The sequence below is a fragment of the Leptonychotes weddellii genome, chromosome 6 (genome assembly GCF_054177405.1).
Source record: "Leptonychotes weddellii isolate Sample4059 chromosome 6, ASM5417740v2, whole genome shotgun sequence".
In the NCBI taxonomy this organism is placed as follows: Eukaryota; Metazoa; Chordata; class Mammalia; order Carnivora; family Phocidae; genus Leptonychotes; species Leptonychotes weddellii.
The window spans coordinates 124,796,491-124,819,196 of NC_138374.1; the positions used below are offsets into that span (position 1 = coordinate 124,796,491).

Here is a 22,706-nt window from a genome sequence, read left to right on the forward strand (position 1 = left end):
CTGATATTGAAAGAGTGAAAGAATATGAACACAAAGTGAATCCACTGTGTATTACTATGCTATAGGGAGAAACAAAAAGTAATTGGAATATATTATAAATCTCATTTGAGTCTCTGGTTGAAAACAAGCCATTCTTTCATAGCCATCAACAATTTGTTTTTCTTCTCCTTGGCCCAGCATATTCTCTCTTAGAAAGTTACAGAAATAGTCAAACAGAAAAAGATTCTGCTCAAAGAAAAGGAAGAAACTCAAAATCAGTGCCACTCCAACCTGTTGGAAAGAACTGACTGATCTTGCCATTTTTTAGAGTAACTGACAACTAGATTATGCCCTTAGCTTCTTTGCATCCATTGATAGCAATTTGCCTTATATGTGTTTCCAGAAATACAGTTATGCAAATTAATATATATTCTCATACCTGATTCACCATACAACCAAAGTTGCACATTTCAAAGGCTTTTATTTTGAATTCAAGACCACTGTGGCTGCAATTCTATGTATTTTTCTTCCTGTGAAGGTACTTAGGTCCTTAAATTCCTGATGATGGCATCATAAATATACTAACAACTCTCCAATTTGGATAAATTACCCATTAGCACAGATACTTAGAAGTAGAATTAATTTGGACTTATTGCAATAGCTTCAAGCCACAGAGAATTCTCGAACAATTACAGATGATTTTTACAAGAAATGATTTATTAGATAAATCTGTAAAGACAAGGGGGAGTATATTTTGGTACAGACAATTGGGTTGCCCAAGTTTCAGAAAATAAAAAATGCCATAGAAAAATCAGAGATATAAGCAGAGAAGAACAAAAATGAAAAAACAAAAACAAAAACAAAAAAACAGGGAGGCTGCAACCTGGAGGTAGGTCTTCAAGGAAAAGCCTGCACTGGAACTTGTCTTGGGGTTAATTCCCCTCCTCTCTGGAGCATAATTATAAAGGTTAATCCCACCAGTATTTTAGTTGTCCTATTTTTAAGCAGTTCTAATTAGGATGACTCAGGTACCTTCCTGCTCAGTGATTACTTCTTGCCTTACCTGAATGTGCCTAATTCTAGACCATTACCTCTCCTTTTATGACTTCCAACTATAGAAAACAACATTTTCCCTTCCCTCCTCCTTAAACTTCAACTCCAGAGTGCGGCTTAAAGATAACTGACCTTAATTTTCTTTCACTCAATACATTTCTGATCTCCTTCCATTAGCTCCACTTCATGTTCCACATCTTCAGGTCCATAACATTTTAACGGATCTTTTTGATACTTCTCTCCATGAATGATTTCATACCACATTCTGAAGCATGGTCATTAAGACAATGCTATTATCTTACATTACGTAGAGCTGAGAGTTCGCACATATATAACACTGATTGGCTCACTAAAGTTTGTTATTTTCCCCAGTTTTATTTCAGCAAGCCCCTGGTCCCAAACAAGGCAAGTCTAATGGGGAAAACAACGTGTTTTTGCAGTTCAAGCAAAAAGTCACCCATATTATAAACTAGTGTTGCTTTATCCAGGAGAAGACTTGCAGAATCCTTGCAGTTCAAAGTTATTAGCAAGGCAGTTGGTATTATCTCCTATAGTTGCTATTTGCACAGCACAGCACTGTCCTGGGCATAAAAGAAGAGCCCGTTTCCTAGCAAAGTCCCTCCTGAGGACCATGAACAACCAGGCTTGGCCAACGTCTTGAAATGGGAGAAAGAAAACAAGTTTAACCCCTAGGCCTTATTCAGAAAAGGAGGGCAGAGCTGAGGCTAAGCACTAATTACAAGCCATTTAGAAGAAATGATTCTCACCCTAAGCCAGAGAATGGACATAATACTAAGAGAAGAGTCTAGGGAGAAATTTGTGGCTCACCAATCCCAAGCAACAAGACCCTTCTAGTAATGATTTTGAAAATTAATATTTTCAGAATGAAATATAGTAAGTGATGCTAATTTTCAAATTAAAACTAATAATTTTCTTCCATTTTGGTAATTTTATATAAAAATGATAAAATTATTATTCATAGAGTTGACCAAATGTCAATAATCGCATAAATATTAATATTACTCATCATAAGATATAATTTTTCTTATTTAAAAGTTTTTAAAAACTCTTTTCAATTAGTTTAGATATGTTTTAAAACCTCTGCTCCTATTCCTTCTTCCTGGACTGCTGCTATACTCTCCTTGATTACTTTACCAACTCCCGTTTACTTTAAAAACTCAGGTCAAAAGTCACGTTCTCAACTAAGTTTTCCAGATCCCCCCATCCTTCAAGAATGAATCAGTTCCTTCACTTTACTACTTCTCATATTGGACATTTCTAATATTGCCCTTGTCACACTGTGTTATATTTACGTATAGGTCCATTTCTCCTACTAAAGCAAATGCCTTAATACATTTATGATTACATATCTTACACCAGCATAGCTCCTGGTACACAGTAATGTATTCAATTGATGTTTACTGAAAAAAATGGATATGTGAATGAAATGGGTAGATAGCTAGATGGGTAGGTGGCTGGCTGCCTGACCAGTTGGATATCTGTTACCCCTTAAAATATGAGATGATCTCTTTAACACTTTAAAGGAACATAGTAAAGACAAAAAGCCTAGCCTATCAGGAAGGATAGCAGGGATTGTATATGAATCAGGAAAAATATATTTAAAATGCAATCTTTGGGGGCGTCTGAGTGGCTCAGTCAGTTAAACGTCGGCCTTCGGCTCAGGTCATGACCCCAGAGTCCTGGAATAGAGCTCTTCGTCTGTCCGGCTCCCTGCTCAACAGGAAGTCTGCTTCTCCCTCGCCCTCTGCAGCTCCCCCTGCTTGTGTGTGCTCTCTCTGTGTCAAATAAATAAATAGAATCTTTAAAATAAAAATAAAATAAAATAAAATAAAATAAAAATAAAATGTAATCTTTGCCTTATTGGCAGATGGAAAGAACTTCAGAAAGAAAATATCAGTCTAAAACTATGTTTCCTGTTCTTAGAACCAAGAATATAATAACATGCTCACATAAGGGAAAACGTTCTATTGGACTTTGCTGTTTTATAAAAACCTAGTTTTCCTATTTATGGGAATATCCATGAAGGGCCTCCAAATGCATATTCTTTAAAAATCAAATTCAATAACAACAATGAATATAAGTAATCACAGCTGTGATTATGTCTTGGAAATTATAACACATAGATATGTGTATTCACAATCCACAGAAACACTTTCATATTCTTTGTTCCCATTTTTCTCAGTCTCAGTGGTTACCAACCATATGCTCTAAAGTTTCTCTCCCATGCCATTGCCACCATCCCAGAAATTTCTCCACCTTAGTCCATGGAGATCATCCCATTTCTAGACAACTCAGTGCAACTCTTCATTATCAGATCACGGTAGCCTCTCAGAATTCTATTAATTTTCATTTTATAACTATTACTCAGATTCTACACAACAGAGATACCCCAGGACCTAAAGCAGTCAGCTAGAATCATGGGTGAGGATGAGCTTCAGGGTGGGGGGAGGCTACAAACACTTGTAAGAGTATCTCTTTTAACTCACCCTCAAATATTCATTGAATGAACGATTATGACAAATGTTGCATTGTTCAGAAAAATGTTTTACTCTTTCAGGGTGCAGACTCTGAGGTCAGTTGGACCTGGATTTGTAAATGGTTCTTCTACTTAATTAGAATACATTTCCCCTACTATAAAGTGGGAAAGTACTGGTCCTTCCATCATATAAATATTGTGCATATTCAATGGGACTTTTCAGATAAAACCCTATCCCAGGGCCTGGCAGACTGTAGACACTCAGTAAATATTACCTATTATCATCATTGCCATTTTTATGAGGCAATTTTCTAGGAAAGTGGGATTTTCCTTAAATTACAATTTAAGTAATGACTTGTCGATGTACTTCTTTCCCCCACTGATGTGCCTGGGATTATGGTCCACAGTGCTTATGAAAAATTCTTTCCTAGTGGTTTATCAAGGAAGAGGCTCTTATCCTGAGGCTTAGGTCTCCCTGTGGAAAACATGTTCATCTGCAAAGCTGTTTCATCAAACACTAGGATATGTGGCATAACCAGATCTCAACTTTGATGCACTGATTTTTAATGGAATATCAGCCATCTAATTCCAATTCCAATGGCAGGGCCTTGCATGCAATTCTGGTTTATGAGCTCATTACTTAACAAATATGATATGCTTCTTAATGAAACAAGATACTTTGTTTATTTTCTAATAGTCTGTATGAATTATAAAACAAAACCAAAAGTAAGTATCAGAGGAAAGCATGAGGAATTGTCCTATTAGCACAAAACATGTCATACGAAGCTGTTTTCATTATAAATTAGCCTTTATTTTATTCCAGAGCTGCAGAGTCCTCAATAAACCCTCTCTGCCTCTGGTTCTCAAGGACAAGGGTGGGTCACTGGCTCAGGATGCCTTGACATCCTTCCCTGCATTTCTCAGCCTAGCCTCTGATTAAGTGCTTGCTGCTGAACATTACGAGGTCATCCAGCACTGAAAAAAACGAACTGGGAAAACATATTTAGTGCTATATTTATTAGTGTGGGTATATGTACATTCATATATGTACACACACTCCAAATAATTTTAAATTAAAGCATTTTTAAAATACTTAATGGAGGTTAAGCAGCATTTTTAACCTCTGTTCAAGTTATTGAATGGCATATTAAAACCAATGTGGCTCTAATGTACCTTCTAATGTGCACTGCTGCTTTAACAAATTGCCTATAAATTTTAGTTGAATTAAGCCTATTCCTTGTACATTCATAGTAAGGTTAGGTTAATAATACATGAGGTTTCATTATGTGCACCTTCCTAATAATGTTTTTTAAGAAAGTGGGACAAGAATCTATGGGCAATAGTCTACTAGGGGCCAGTAATATTTACAACCAGATGAAAAAGGCAGGCAGAAGTCCGGAGGCTTGCGAGTTCATCCCTCCTACCCTACCCCATACTTCTGCCTCCACGCCCCACTACTCACACACACTAGTGTGGAGCTTCTCTCCTGGGGTATATGATCTAGGTCTCTCAGATGTGTTTAAAGAAGTAGAAAGAAAGCTTCAGATTGCAGCAGTGCATTTTAATGTGCATTCTGCAGAGCTGGCTACTGTGAAACATCTGTTTATGATAAAGATACTTCAAGATAAGGGTCCTTTTTTTCAATGTAAATTTCACAGGAAGAGACAAGAAAACCAGAAAACAAAATTCAAAGTAGTTTCTGAAGCTAGAATGCAGGACCAAAAAAAAAAAAAAAAAAGTCCATAAACACATGACCTTTCCATATGCTACACCTATGGGTACAGAATACCTTGTTTTGTCAAAAAAATCCATTAGGTCCTTAGACCACTATTTTCTTTCCTCCCTGGCAGGGTAAAAACCACATCCTCTCTCTATGTCAACAAAGGAGCGCTCACAGACTTGCATTGTGCCTGTGCCTAAATAGAAGAGAGTGCCACTGGGGTAATTTTTTTTTTTTTGAGAGAGAGAGAGAGAGAGTGCAAGTTGGGGGGGCAGAGGGAGAGGAAGAGAGAGAGAATCTGAAGCAGGCTCCACACCCAGCACAAGGCCCATGGTTGGGTTTGATCTCACAACTCTGAGATCATGACCTGAGCCAAAATCAAGAGTCAGATGCTTAATCGACTGCAGCACCCAGGTGCCCCGCCCCTGGGGTAATTTTTAAATGTAATTATTTATTATTTCAAGAAACACAGATGGAGTATGCACTAGGGAGACACTGCTCTATGTGCCCAAGACAGAGCACTGAAGAACGTGAAGAACAGCAGTTAGACCTATAGGCTGGAAAGGAACAAATGATCTAAAGACTCCTGGAAATGAGGTCAGAGAAGGATCGTGGGTGTTACAGTTCATGTGGGCCATGTTTTTTACCTGCAATGATGGGAAGGCAATGGAGGATGGAGTGATACAGTCTGACTAAAGTTTGAACAGCATCCCCTTTGGCTGCGCATTAAGAAATGACTCGAGAAGAATAAAGAGGAGAAAGGAAGTTTAGGAGGCTTCTCAGCCAGTCCAGAAGAAAGATGAAAATGGGTTAGTGGGGTGGTAAAAAGTGGACCAGTTCTGGATCTATTTGAAAGGAAAAACAACAAGACTGATTTTGATAAAAGAGATAAGGGTTGTAGAAACAGAGGGGAATCAGAGGAGAGCGGCAAGGATTTAGCTGAAAAGATTCCAACCCAGAAACTACTAGGACAACATTTCAGCTAAGAAGAGTCGAACAATTTTTCCCTTCTGAAATCCCCAAAAATGAAATAAAAGAAAAGAAAGAAGAGGAGATGAAGGTCAATGGCAGATGTCCACAAGTAAAAGCTAAGCACTTGCCGTGGAGCAGCCAACAGTAAACTGATTGATTCAGGTGGTATAAGTCTAGAAAGAAAGGTCTGGAATTGAAGATTCCAGAGGTTTCTGAAGTCAGGTGTGAGGAATAGTTAATCCCCTCCGCAACCAGAAGATTTTCCCTCTTGCATTTTGAGAGAAGGTGAGTTTTCTCTTTAGAAGTTAAACCAGAGAGTGCATGGGTTCAGCATTTGCAGGGACAAAGTGCTGCAGTGAATGCAGGGATTATATATAAGGTGCCTGTAATGGGTGATTTCATGTGTCAACTTGGGTAGTTCTGGTGTCAGTTGTTTGGTCAAACACTAGTCTAGATATTGTTGTAAAGGTGTTTTATAGGTTTTCCCAGAATACAAGAATCTACAGACAAAAGGGCCCACTGAGTGCACAGAAAAATTATTTAACAAAAGCACATCATCATATAATTGTCAGAAATGAGGGATATAGAAATAGTAGAAGCTTCTAGAATGTAAGAAAGAAGAGAAGAGAAAAGGAAAAGAAAGAAAGGGAGGGAGGAACGGAGGGAAGAAGGAAAGAAAGAAAGGGGTAAAAGAATCTAATTGGCTCTGCAAGAAGATCATGGTGAAATAATTTTTTTGAGTGAAAATGATTCTATATAATGATAAAATTTCAAATAGTTGTGAGTGTGGAATAGTTATTTGCAGACATTCAAAATTCTAAAAAAAAAAAAAAATAACTTTCTTCCCTGTACTCTTTCTCACAAGCTCCTAGAGTGTACTACCAAATACATATATAAAATAAGAAAAAATAACACATAGGATTCAGGAAATGGGATCCAACAGGGGAAGGAAATTCTCAGTATAGCTGATGTATATACACATCTCCTATTGGTTCTGTTTCTCTGGAGAACCCTAACACAGATACTCTTCTTAAAACTCCTGATTATTTCTCAGCGTGTTCAATTAAACCACTTACTGAGTGCATGCAATGTACAAAGAATTACAGTAGTATGGTGGCTACACAAGTTCAATAATATAATCCTTGCTCTCAAGATACTGAAACTCTAACAAGGGAAATGAGCAACTACATAAATAAGTAAAATACAAGAATATCTTAAATGTGATAATTATTTTCATTAATAGGGATGATCCCCATTCTATATTTTCCTTAAAAGGCAGGACAATTTGCCATTAACCTTTGGAGCGGAGTTTCGTGACCACTGTGCTTAGACAAATAGACACTAAGATATTACTGTCCTAGAAAACCAATGTTATCTGAGATAAACCCCAAAAAGAAAGGGGCCAGAGGGAGATAGAGGAGACCATCGGGGGAAGAAAAAGATTGAGTATGACTTTCCAATATTTTAATTTTTAAATTTAATTGGTATTTTTATCAAAATTTACATGCAGATAGTTTTAAAAATCAAATAGAATTTAAAGGTTCAAGGCAAATAACAGCAGTCCACTGCTCTGTCCTTCTCCCAGGAATCTCCCTGTCCACAGCAACCACCTTCATCTGGCTTTTATTTCTGTATATCTCTATAACATCCATATATTGTTCCCTCTCAACCTTGAAAATTTAAATTACTGCCTTTCTACAACAGAGGATGAGTATTCAGCTTTTTATGTGCTTCCTCAATAATCCCTTTATTTGGTTAAATCAATATTCAGAGATTGACTGACTATATAAATCTATTTCACAGCTATGCCATATAATATGCTTTGATTATATTTCCTTTCTTGAAAAAATTGCCTTTAATTAGTTTTGTAGGAATCTCTCAGATATTTCTAGGAATCAAAACCCTCCAATAGAAATATACTCAGGAAGGGGTGCCTGGGTGGCTCAGATAGTTAAGCATCTGCCTGTGGCTCAGGTCATGATCCCAGGGTCCTGGGATCGAGCCCCGCATCGGGCTCCTTGCTCGGCGGGAAGCCTGCTTCTCCCTCTCCTTCTACTGCTCCCCCTGTTTGTGCTCTCTCGCTCTCTCTGTCAAATAAATAAATAAAATCTTTGAAAAAAAAAAAGAAATATACTCAGGAAAAAACAAAAAGAAATATACTCAAGAAATCTGTTTCTTTTTTCTTCTACTGAATATATCAACTCACAGGAGGATCCAAACCCCTGATCCTCCCATTCTGATCTGAGCCAGTTGATCTCCAGTTCTGTTGCATAGCTACATCCTAGTCAGAACAAAACACTCAATAAGCTTCACAATAGATAATCACTCAAAAGGATATAGCATTTGATTTATTAGCTTTGGCTGGTTTATTTAGAAAGAAGGATATATAAATCATGGTTATTTGTGCAGGAGACTGAGTGCCTTATTTCCAAAATTAGAGATATTAATAAATAGTAAAAGAGAAAAAGTATCATCTTGGGATATAAAAAAAAAGTGATTGAAAATTTGAGAAGATGATTCTGAAGCCAAAAGAGTGCAATATATTATAGTAGTCACGTAGGCCATCTGCATAGCCCTTAGTAATTATCCTGTTCTCTGGGATCCTTACCACCTTGCTCCTACCTTAAGTAGTGGTTCCTAGAAGTCATGATTTATATGATCCTGATACTCCTGGCCATAGTGAATTGGTTCAGACATAGCTACCCTAACAAAACTGAGTCAATTAGAATTTCCTTCTTGGAATTGTAACCACAAAGTAGCTAATAAGTCTCTGTATTGCTAGAACTGTAATGGGATAGACATTTAACCATGCAGAGAGGGAGACAGAAGCAGAGTGTGTCCTTCTAGAGAAAGAGGGAGAGAGAGAGAAAGAGGGAGAGAGAGAGAAAGAGGGAGAGAGAGAGAAAGAGGGAGAAAAAGAGAGGGGGGGATATGGAAATGATTGAATGGTTGAATTAATGGATATGTATCAATGGGAGATTTCTAATCCCTGAATTCTGACTGCATTGCTCCATATCAGGTTTTGTGGGACAGCCAGTGATAATATAGCCCCCATTTATGTTGAAGCCAGTTCAAATTATTTTCTGATATATATATCTCAAAAAGAATTAATTATTCTTCAGCTCCATCCCATCCATCCCTTTGGATTTACTTGTCCCACTGACCAATGTGAAAGGAAAGGTATGGCTCAGTCCTAAACTGAATTCCTTGTCATGGCAAACAGGACTTCCATCTTACCCATTTCTGACAAGCAAATCTCCTTTTTGCTTGGCACCATGCTCCTTTACACAGGCTCAGATAACTCAGAGCTGGTTGCATAGACAGAACAACCACACAGCTGTTAAACAACTAACAAACATGTATATTCATGACATTATGATGGTTTTATTATAAAGAAAATATATTGTTTTACTTAGGTCATATAAAGGCAAGGAGAAAACCATGGATAGGGTCCATCTTTCTTCTGGTTGGTAAACACATAAAAAGATGGGTACAGTGAGAGGGCGCCTGGGTGGCTCAGTCATTAAGCGTCTGCCTTCGGCTCAGGTCATGATCCCAGGGTCCTGGGATCGAGTCCCACATTGGGCTCTCTGCTCAGCGGGAAGCCTGCTTCTCCCTCTCCCACTCCCCCTGCTTGTGTTCCTGTTCTGTCTCTCTCTGTCATATAAATAAATAAAATCTTTAAAAAAAAAAAAAAAGATGGGTACAGTGAGACTAAACAGTAGTCTATTTTGCTAATTTTATGGCATTTAAAAATAATTCTAGGGCGCCTGGGTGGCTCAGTTGGTTAGGCGACTGCCTTCGGCTCAGGTCATGATCCCAGGGTCCTGGGATGGAGCCCCACATCGGGCTCCCTGCTCTGCAGGAAGCCTGCTTCTCCCTCTCCCACTCCCCCTGCTTGTGTTCCCTCTCTCGCTGTGTCGCTCTCTGTCAAATAAATAAATAAAATCTTTAAAAAAAAAAAATTCTAGATGCCCCTATATGATGCCAGAAAATATAGCCCATTTAGTAAAAACATTTGGTTAGCTTTATTCAGAAAATCAGTTCATCATCTGAATATTTGGCATGGTATAAATAATTAACCCAAGTTTTCCTTTCTCTGGGAAGCAAAATTTATTCTTGCTTTTATTAGACTTTGTTTAGACTTTGTTCGGTTATTAGAAGGGGATTTACTTCAAGTTGAGAAATTAAATATAAGTTAGTCTCAATTATAAAATGTCTGATTGGCTGGGATTCCTCTAAAGGGTCATCCCAAATATAGCAACACAGATACACCAAATAATCTTGAACATATTAAATAGTTATATCTGTATTTGTTGATAATATAAATACAACAGTGTTGTTGGAAGTAAATTTTTTAGAAGTCCCAACCCCAAAACAAAGAGGAATCATCCAATATGGGATAATGAAAGGAAAGTCATTGTCCACTAAACACGTAACACATTTCTCTCTTACCTGATTGACACTGATTACACCTTCTTCCTTGCCGATTAGGCAAACACAGGCACTGGCCACTGATTGGGTCACAAGTGATCCCAGGTAATGTCCCCAAGGAGTCACACTCACACATCTGGCAGCCTTGAGAATTGCCACTGGTCAGATTGTACCTGTGAGGCGTACACTGATTACAGTGAAGACCTGTTACTCCTAATTTGCAGGGACATTGTCCTGTTGATTTGTCACACAGCAGAGAGCCATTTACTGTCCCAGCTTTATCACAGTTACAAGGCAGACAGAGGAAAGAATTATTTTGCTGGAGGTAGAAGTATCCCTCCAAACATTCATTGCACCGTCTCCCTCCAACTCTGGGCTTGCAGATGCACTGCCCTGTCTTAGCGTCACAGACGGTCCCAGAGAGGGATCCCTCCGTGTCACAGTCACAGGCCTTACAACTGGTGATGTCCAACCCGTAAAAGTGTTCTCTGCAGGTGTCACACTGAAGTCCTTTGGCTTCTTTCTTGCACTCACACTGCCCAGAAAGAGGATTGCAGTGTTTGTTCACTGAGCCGTGGAGGTTGCACCGGCAGGGCTCACATCCATCATCATTAAAACTTCGGAGGAATTTAAATCCAAAATTGCAATGATCACATCGAAGCCCTGAAGATAAAATTTGTTTAAAAAAGTGAAAACGTGAACATGACTCTACTTCACACTTTCAAGACAAACAACGCTGCTGCCAACATTTAATGCGGACACAAGGGGCACCTGGGGGGCTCAGTCGGTTGGGTGGCTGCCTTCAGCTTGGGTCACGATCCCACGGTCCTGGGATCGAGCCCCGTGTCAGGCTCTCGGCTTGGCCTGGAGTCTGCTTGTCTCTCTCCCTCTGCCCTGCTCATGCTCTCTCTCTCCTCAGTCTCTCTCTCTCAAATAAATAAATAAAATCTTTAAAAAAAAAAAATGCAGACACAAAATTAAGTGTTTTCTCCCAGCTGATGCCATAGAGTCCTGGTCATATACTCAAAATACAATAACAACACTTACTTTGGCAGTCATATATAACTTTATTTCTGTAACGTGCTTTATGAAATTTTATTACTTAACATACAGAGAAATGCTTACTAAAAATGTTGCTTCTGTTATACATACTGGAGATCTTTTCCTCTTTAACAAATATTAAAATTATTATTTTTAATCATTTTATGTTAACAAAATGTTCTTTTAAGAGAATAGGCAGTGAAATAAATTTTCAAAGCTACACAGAAGAATTACGTATTACCATATTACTTATTATCCTAGAAATCAGATGACATGTACTATAATGTTTAACAAAATATTAAGCTGATAGCTATTTTTATGTGACAGTGAATAAAATGCTTCTGAATATCACACCTTTAAATAATTAATATAAATAAAACTTATCCAGAGCAATTTTTGTTTCAATGCTTTTATATGCCCCTATATTTTATTATTCTCAATTAATATAAATTATGCTCTCCTTGGCTCATAAAGCAATCACATTGCTTGTCATATTTTGTGATTCAGGATATTCCTCTTTAAACACTAAGTAAATTCTGCTGTTACATTACTTCTATTTAAAGGAGTACATATATACATTTCACAAATAGAGAAAAATATGTTATCACCTAAACTTAAATCTCTGACAACTTAGATTAGTTTCAGAGACAGTGTTAAAAGGAAAGAGAATAAAACACAAATTTTTGAATAGTAAAGGTTGAGATGCAAAATATTCCCTTTAGATAGTTTCCACATACCCGTTGAGTTTAAATAACTAACTACGTGGGGCTGAATCAATGGAAACATTTATTTCAAGCTATAATCGCAATAAAAAAATTAGTCCTAAAATAATAGTCAAAAACACACTCAGGAACTCATATGTAGAAAAGCATTTCTTAAACTGGAAGGAAATGCATAATATATATGTATATATTTGGATAAAAATTCAGGAACTCCAATGGAAGGCAAGTTCTTTAACAGTGATGAATGACTCACCTAAGGCATATCATTTAATTTCAATAAGGAAAATAAAAAAGGACCAATATTGCTGCAAATTTTAAAAATAACTGTATTGTTAACAAGAATTATGACTCATTTTGAACTATTAAAATTGGTCTACATGGATTCATATCATATCAGTTTTAAAAATATGCGCAGTGCTTATTTGAATATGCCATACATATTCCTGACAGGCAATCTATTCCTAACGATACTCAGGAAGGCCTACAGGGCATCACATTCGGTGTTAACAAGTGCAGGCGAGTTAGCACACTTGGCATTTAATTCACATTCTTCTCCCTTTTTATTCTAGATGAATGACCTACTTTAATAAAATTATTGGTGCTAATGTATTTTACTGGTGATAGAATCATTAGTAAGATTTAACAGTTTTGTTAACTCGAACAGTTTGCTTTCTGAAGCATACACAACATACACTGGTATTTTCGGCTTTTTTTTTTTTTTTATATTAACAAGGTAAAATTGAATAAGGGTATTGGCTAATCCCATTAGGAAAAGAAACCTATATATACACATATCAAGTTTATGTTTTTATTAAAAATGCTACATGTGCAGAAATAACTCTAGAAATAGTAATATCAAAACGATGATTTAATCTTCAAAAATATATATATTTGTATTTTCCTACAGAAAACTATCTGGATCAATAAGACACATAGATGGCAGGGAAGTTATAACACATTCTAAATAAAGAGCAAATTTTGCTTCTCCCCCTTTTCTTAAGCTCTGGCATCTAACCATCAGAGGAAAGATTTCATTGTTATAGAAAAAGAAACATTTCATTGTCTTTAAAGATCTGTCCTTAAATTTTGTTTTCAGATCATGAGTTTAAAATATATATCATATTAAAGAACAAAGGATGACACATAGATTGAATTCAAAGGTCTTGGAATTCATTTAGCATCACAGGTAACACCTATAAAAAAGGATATGCTGCCATTTACAAGTCACTCATTCTTTTTTCCAAAAAGTTAGTTTTTGTATGCTTGAAATGCATAAGGGCAAGTTATGTTAAAGATTTTGATATAATCTTTCTTTAAACCAGAGAAATCTTGTGTCATACCATTAACCATGTCCATATTTTTTTTTTATTAAATTAAAATGAAATGCTTGTCTGGCTGAATTGTATAAAATGAAGTGTATATATATATACACCTATAGAAAAGATAAAGAATTAGCTTTAGACTTACAGCACAGAAATGAAAATATTATTCAGAATATGTTCATCTGTATGTGTATATGAATGTATGCATTTGTGTGTGTGTGTGTGACTGCCAGGCATGTTTTCATTATTATAAGGTTCAGGCTAGTGTTAGAAAAACCACGGAAGACTTGGTGTCTTGAATGACAATAGAAAGGTAAAGGTCTTTTTTAAACTTCCTATGTGAACCAAGGCATGTTCAGTTAAAATACAAGACTCACTTCATCAGGAAACTTTCCTCTCATAATATTCTCATAGATCAACATTTCAAAGTGCATTATGTACATAGTGCATTTTGGGCACTTGATAAATTTTGTCCTTATGTGGCTGTGGTTCCCCTCAAAAATGCTGGATGTAATAAATTGCTATAATCAAATCTAATTTCTGAAAAATACCTGTGGGAGTAACAAACAAAAAAGCAGGTCCTGTATAAAAAAAAAAAATGATAAATAACACCGAAGGTAGCTGTTTATTATAATCAGCTTGGCACTGAATTACAAAATTAAAATTATGTGGCCCTTTATAACTAATCCTACCAATATACATGATCTGTGGAATTATGTTGACTTATTTTGCATTTCATAGGAACAGTTCAAAGAAATATAATAGGGAAAAAATGGAAAGATTTATCACAAAGGACACTGTAGCACAGAATATTTTGAAAAAAATCCATTTATTTTGGTCTATTAAGAAAACTAGCATGGAAATGATTTGCTTAGAACTCATTAAGTGTAAAACATTTTGAAAAAGTGCTAATTTTCTAAAAGAAACATCTATGCAGTAAGCAAATTATATTTTTCTATGACTTATTAGTATGGGACCATGTGAACTAAGGCATCTACAGAATAAAGAAACTTCTAAAGGGTTGATTAAACGAAGCTTCAAGCTGTAGTTTGATAGAATTATTAATTTAATCATTTTTAGACAGTTAATTTCATCCAAATTGTTTTTTTTTTCCAGCCTGCCTTGAGCAAGGAAATTTGCTTTACTCTTCAGTTAAGAAATCAAATAGAGAATTTGATTCCAGATGGTAATAGAGATGTGACTGTAAACTTTTGTATTACACATACCAATAACGTTTGCTTTGCACTTGCACTGGCCTGAATTTTGGTGACAGGTAGTATCTCCATCCACTGTCCCAGAGGTACTGCAGTTACAAGAGCTACAGCCATCAGGATCCGACTCTTGTAGATTGTAGAATCCATTTTGGCACTGATTGCATTGTCTGCCAGACACATGTCTCTTACAATTACACTGGCCTCCAATCTAGAGGAGATACAACATTTTGTAGAATGATGAACATATCTATTTTTAGATAATTTGCTCATTAGGTACAAGACAGGGAGGGAGGGAGGGAGGAAAAAAAAAAAAAACTTTAAACAGACAAGAAGGTAATAAGGTACGTTTCCTCCTGACACAAAACATGGGAAGCTTCGGCAGGGTGAATATATAGAACAGAATGAAAATAAACCCCAAAGAAGTCAGTAGCATGGGACTAAAAGGGAAACGTGGAATTAAGCACTGAGCACCAGAGAAAGAAATCAAATATAGTCCTGTGGAGATTGAAAATAGAAAAGAGCCAGCAGTTAATTTAGTCTCACAATTTCACCTCTCTGTTTTTTGCTCTCCTCATCTACTAACTCTTTGACCCAAACTTGCTTGATACATGGTGCTTAAATTAAGGACAGAGCTTTCTATAGTAATATCATCCTGTCAAGGTCTTCACAATGTTTAAAATAAAGTTCCTTGTTAACAGAACCATTTGTGCCTACTGATTTGGACCCTGAAAATTTAAAAAAAAAAAATTCTGCTTTTAGGAATATTTCAGCATATTTATGGTTCATTTGTAACATGACTTAGTCACATTAAGTATATTTAGCTGATTTATATTATGGTAAAAAATGCAAAAATAATTATTTGTTTCAGAGCACTGTCAAGTAAAATAAGAGCTGAATAAAGGAGTATTTTTCTTCTTCAAACTCCTGTTTGAGAATGAAATACACAAAATATATAATGCTTATCTACTATATATATAAATAATACCATGTTGGTTAAAAAAAAGATAATTAAGAGCCTAAACTTTTCAGAAGGGAACATATGCATATAAAATGTGAAACTAATATGAGAAATTTAAAAATAACTTAGGACTTGAAAAAGAGATGCCAATGTAAACATCAAATCAAATCTCCTATAAAGTCACTGGCATTTCTCCCCCTGATTTCCTTTTACAGGAACTGAATCTAGCTCTCCACAATTGGTGCAGGGTTGTCACACAGGGAAGTAACCTACATGTAGAAAGGCATGGCTTGATTTACCTTTAATCGCAGGTATACTCAAAAAAATCAGGTTGGGATTCAGTTACAAACATGTAGAGAAGGGTATTTTAATTAAGGAATTTTAAGAAATCTATCACTGCCTCATTCTTCCTCATCCGAGATATAGGGCATATGCTGGAATCATTACTTAAGGGTAAAATAATTGATATGAAAATGTTTAATACTCTGAAAAATAGAAGTGTGTACCTGCACCAGGTGTAGCTGTAGATTAGTAATGAACCTCAATATCAAAGATACATATAGGTCCATAAAGATATGCAAAGACCATGAATGATCTCTTTGTACCCAGCTACTTTCCCACCCCCATTCTTACCCAGTCCCATATAATCCAGATCATTACTCAAGACAGATTTGATTTGGTCTGTGAAAATAAGTGACATTTATTGGTGGGTATGTGTTATATATAGTCATGAAAATCTACTAGGTCTCTGATTATACACTCTGCTGCAAATAAGATAATATGATTTTATTACCATTTCTTTAACCTAAAAGTTTGTATAACACATATAAATTATACTTTCCTTAAATGAGCTATACCTTAAAATGTGGCTTAAAAATAAGTGATAAGGGCTTTGTAGTTTTATGAAAAGTTTTCATTTTAATCAGTTTCTCAAAATGCACCTGAAAATATAAATTTACATCTGTACAACTCAGCTTTTTATTTTTTTAAATATTTATTTATTTTTATTTGAGAGAGAGAGAGCATGCTCATGGAGGGGCAGAGGGAGAGGGAGAGAGATAATCCTCAAGTAGACTCCCCATTGAGCATGGAGTCTGACACAGGGCTCTGTCCCAGGACCCTGAGATCATGACCTGAGCAAAAATCAAGAGTCGGGTGCTCAACCAACTGAGCCACCCAGACACCCCCACCTTCATTTATATGATGGCATATAAATGTACTTAAACTCTAAGACCAATTCCTGTCTACCGAGAAGTAAAAAGTGAAAAGGGTGTGCTTTTCCCCTTTAAAAATACACTTCCAAAAAGTCAGATGCAACATTTTTCTGTTTCTATGCTCTTTGGTAGAATACTTTTACACTAACCCAATTAAATAAGACAGACCTGAATAAATCATGGGATGAAAGGTACAACACAGGGAATATAGTCTATACTACTATAATAGCATTCTGTGGTGACAGACAGTAGCTACATTTGTGGTGAGAACAGCATAATGTATAGAGCTGTCAAATCACTATGTTATACACCTGAAACTAATGTAACATTGTATGTCAATTATACTTCAATATAAATAAATATATATATACATACATAAATACAATCCTGTAATTATTATCCCCAGAAAGATAAGGAAGAAGTATTCACTAAAAAATATAGAAAACAAAAAGCCTTAAGAAAGAAACAATCTGTGAAGGAAGGAATACATTAGGCAAAATAAAAATCTCAATAAGAAGATTGGAAGAGAAAGCTGAGAAAATTCTTGAGAAAGAATAATAAGGATAGAAATGAAAAACAAAATAAAAATAGAGCATTTCCAGACGGACAAAAGTAGAAAAAAACATGAGGGAGGAAATTACCAAAGAATTAATACAAAATGAACATTTTTCCAGACATGAAGCTACAGATTAAAAGCGTTCACCATGTGCTAGCAAAATTAAGGGGGGGGAGAAGGCAAAATCACATACAATCCCATTAAGTATTCAAATGTTGGAAATAAACAAAAGGGACAAAAATTTCCAGAAACAATAAATCCCACATAAAAGAACTATAGATTATCACTGAAGTATTCTCAATTATTATTGTAACCCAGAACACTATATCATAACTTCCAAATTATGAGCAAAATTATTTGCCAATCTAGAATTCAATACCAGGTCAAACTATCAGTTATCAGTGAGGAAAGAATAATGACATTTTTCAGGTTTGGAAGGATTTAAAAACTATAACTCCCTCTCTCAGGAAGCTAGTTGGTGATAGAACTCCAACAGATAAAAAAGTAAACAATAGCAACAACAATGCAAGGCATGGGATCAAGGAGATAAAGATTCAGAAGTATGTGGAAAGTCTCAGGCTAACAGTTGAGCAGGAGACCCAGAAGGCCATTGGTCCAGACTAAATTCAAAGGATGGAACAGGCAATATAAGCAAAGGAATTATTCAGTATTAATTATTAAATTATTTTATCTTTATTAAATTATTAAATATAGGCAGAATATTAAATATAGGCAAAATAAAAGATTACGGATATTTTTTGAAGATAGAGTCAACATGATTTGCTGGCAAATTATCCATAGCTGCTAAAAGAAAGAAAATTCAAAAATGATTATGGCTTTTGACATGAACAACCGGAAGAATAGAGTTGCCATTAACTAAGATGGGAAAGGCTACGAATGAAGCAGATTTGGAGGGAAATCAGGAGATCAGTTCGGGACACATTAAATTGAGATATCTGCTAGATATTGAGTATTTAATTGAAAATTAAAGTGTGGAATTCACTTGAGCATTGCCTGTGTATTGACAACCTTTGAAGTTAAGTACCACCATGGGACTAGATGTGGATAGAGGAAAGATCCATAAAGAGGGTTCTGGAGAGAAATAGGGATCAAAAGAGTTTTGAAATGGAAGAAATAACAGCATGTTTATTTGCTTAAAGGGAGGACAAAGCACAGGGATCCACATTGATAACTCAAGGGAAGGTAAAAGTCAAGTGCAGGCCCTGACTAACTGGGCATTATGGCCTCTCCTTCGGTTGATATCTACCCATTTCTAGCCTTTTCCAATACTGAGTTCCTCCCAAGTTAAGGCATGTTTCCTTCTTCTGTTATCCTATAGCATTTTATTGCTACATTATACTATCCTGTAATTTTCTAGTGTCTAACTTATAATTATTATATGCGTCTTTGAAAATACCTCTTCCCAGTGTAATGTATGGCTCAGCAACCAAAGGGCCATAACCTTGTGCACCTTTCTATCACCCATGGATCCAACAAGATGCCTGATACATAGTGACACTTATAATATTGCAGGCAGAGTGCTACAATGTTTTATGTATTTTTTCCTATTTATTAACAAATAATCCTGTGAGGCATTATAATATCCAAAGGAAAATTAAGTGACTTCTCCAAGGCCTAGCCTAAATGGAAACCAAGGGCTTTATGTATGGTTACAATCCTGCATGTTTATGCACTATACCATCGTGCCTTAGAATTTAACACTCATTCCTATTCTGTCTCAACTAAATGGTGTAAGTTCCTTAATCATTTGGATGTTGCATAATTACTAGTCACAGTATAATCTATACTCTGCCCCCTATGTCTACCTAAATCTTCGTTTATTTATCTATAAAATGAGCATGATTATATTACATCTGTTGTCAGGATTAACCGGGATTATTAATATAAAAGTATCTAGTATCATCTCTAGATCATAGTAAGTGCTTGGTAAAGATAAAGTATGACGATTACTATGTATATTTCACACTGGTATCGAACAAATACAGTAAATTCATCAAATGACTGATAGTCAAACTTTTTTTCACCCTTCTAGAATACATGACGGATGTGTGGCAGGCACTTGCAAAGTAAAAAAGGCCAATCATTTGCATCCTGAAAGGTTTTGATGTCCCCTCCAGCTACATAACCTCGTTTCTGTTCCTTAAACACATTAGGGGTGTTCCCGCCTTAGGATGCTTGCATAGACTCCTCCCTCTGCCTACGACTCTTCTCCCAGATTTCAACACAACTAACTCCTTCACCTCCTTCAGGTCTTAAATCAAATGTCACCTTCTTGATGAGACCTGTCTTGACTATATATCTGAAATGGCAAGTCCCTTCCTTGAAATGGCACTCCCACGGTGTTCTACACAGTCCAATTTCTTCCATAGCACTTTACTTAGTAAATAAACCTATTTATTTTTACATTGACTGATACTGGTCTTTCTCATCTACTTCCCAAACCCCATTATGATGGAAGCACCATAACAGCAGGAGTTTTAGCCATTTTACCATTTGTGAAATGCATGACACTTCATTTTACAGAAGAAACCAAACCTTAGACAGACAGGTAGTAAGTGACCTAACTCCTAAGTCTATGCTCATGGCCACTATGCTAAATTCACTATGCTTGCGATAAGTTACAAATCTAATGATAGCAGCAGGAAGTCAAGGTAATGACCTATGCCTATGAAGAGATGGATGCACAGAGAAGAATCAGGCAAGCATTCCAGTTATCACTTTGTGAACTTCTCTGAAGAGCACTGATGTTTGCTAATGGCTGATACACATTGCCTCGTGACCACACTCAGGACCTCTCCATTTTGGACCATACTGCAAAAGCCTGCTGTACCAGGCTATGTACAGAGATGTACATGGTGCAGAGATGTAATGGTAGATGCACAGAGTCTGTTGTGTGACAATTCAAACAATGAATTTGACAGGGATATTTGTGACAGTCGAAAAGAGTAAGATTCTGCAATAATTTTCTTACCCTTCTCAGCTCTCCTCTCCATTAAGAGATGAAATTCCATCAGGGTGAATTCAAGGCATTGGATAACTCATATATGATTTCTTTTGTGTTTAAGGAAAATAGGAAGTATGATTTCAAAATTAATAAATTACCTGAGGACAGTCAATATTTATCAGAGGTTCTCTGTAATATACACTATATTTTAAGTAACCTAAAGCAACACTTCTAAAACAGCAGAAATATATGTCTTCCTATGTACTCATCTGGCTGGTGGTAGAAAAAATCTAAGGTGCTATAGATTACATGTTCTCATTGAACTCACTAAACACCAATGAGATAATGTTGATGTTGCCAAGCAGAGTAAGAATTTGAAAAGCAAACTCAAAAGTTTAAGAACAGGAAGACTGTCCTGAAAATTAAAGTGGATTTGGAGGGTATTGTTTGAATAGAAAAGAAATACAAATGAGGGCAAAAAAGACATCTTTTAAGCAGTGAGTACATTCTTCAGAACAATATTTTCTTTTATAGAGACTATAGACTTTTCTTTTATACAAATTCTTTACCTCATATTTTCCCTGTTGAGGAACTCGTGCATTCACATAGTTATTCAACAAATGTTTGCTCACCTACAACTACACAGTATGCATCTTGTAAGTTGCATAAGGTCAAATTACAAGAGAAATACCTCTCAGTTTCCACCACTTCTTCCCTCAGAATTGCCATCAGTACCCAGCAAGTACATATAGAATGATTTCTATGAATCTGCTCCTCTCCCCTGATCTATTTAATAAACTATCAAATTAATTTTCATCTACTGCAATTCTGATAATGATACTCCTGTGGCATTTTTAGGTGAAGTGGATTCAGAAAATAAGAGGACACACTTTCTGTAAAAAAAAATAAAAAATAAATTAAAATTAAGTAAAAGTTATTTTGCTTCTTATTATCACCAGGTACTAGCAATTCTAAATGATGCTTGTGATACATTACTCTTCCCCACTGGGGTGGACTGCCTCCACTGTCTCCTCCACACTAGGGACACCACTACATCACTTCTATGCTCATGGATATTCAATAGCTCCCTATTGCTTACCTAACAAAGTCCACATTCCATGATGTGGCCTCAACATGCCTCTCTAGGCTCTCATAACATAATGCTACCTCAGTGATGGCCCCAGAGTTTCTATAGGAAGGGCTGGATGGCAGCAATCTGGTTGGAAACCTTGCACAGGATTTGTTTTGTAGCTACGTTTGCCTTTTCCTCTTTTCATTTTGCACTACACTTGACCTCTGTTAGAATTCTGAATAGAAGTTGTAAGAGAAAACATCCTTGTTTTGTTCCTGATAGACTTGTTTTTAAATGGTTTGTCAGGTTATGGGATGATGGTCAGTAGCCCTCACAAAATGACTTGGCAAGTATATACTTTTCCTCAGTTTTCTAAACGTTTATGTAGGACTGATAGGATTTATTCCTTTATGTTATCAAAGAATTCACCAGTGAAGTCATGTGGGCTTGAAGTTTTCCTTCTTGAAAGGGAATTTTGAAACTTGAATTTTGATTACAAATTCAATGTCTTTAATTTGTATGAAGTATTTAGATTTTCTATTTCTTCCTAGGCTTATGTTAATGTTCTATTTCTTCTTCTATTATTTTCATGTTAACTTGTTCATTTCACCTAAGATATCAAATTAGAGGAGAGTTATTCATGATATCAGGGTGTTTGTAGAACATGCTGTGATGTCTCTCTCTCTTTTTTTTTTTACAATTTCTGATGTTGGCAGTTTGCATTTTCTCTCCTCTTTATTGATGAGTTTATCAATTTTATTAATCTTTTCAAGGAACTAACTTTGAGTTTGTTCATTCTCACTGCTGTTTGTCCAATTTCTGTCTGGCTGATTTTTCAGCCTTCCTTTCCCCTTTTCATCAACTTTGTGCTTCGTTTGCTTATATTTCCTTTCCCATCATTAGTCTCCTGGCTCAGAAAATAGTCAGCTTCACATTGATGCCTGGCTGCTTACCTGATGAAGAGTCATTTTGCCATTCATTCCCTCT

General features: G+C 36.1%; 1 protein-coding gene across 1 annotated transcript in view; it reads right to left on the reverse strand.

Moving 5' to 3' along the window:
• The window catches only part of USH2A (usherin), a 602,856-nt gene that overhangs the window by 507,136 nt on the left and 73,014 nt on the right, over window positions 1-22,706 (reverse strand). Inside the window, exons 4-5 of the mRNA XM_081823209.1 lie at window positions 14,967-15,162; window positions 10,677-11,318 (exon numbers count right to left, since the gene is read on the reverse strand). Of these exons, the coding sequence (XP_081679335.1) occupies window positions 10,677-11,318; window positions 14,967-15,162 (838 nt within the window). The remainder of the gene's footprint in view (window positions 1-10,676; window positions 11,319-14,966; window positions 15,163-22,706) is intronic.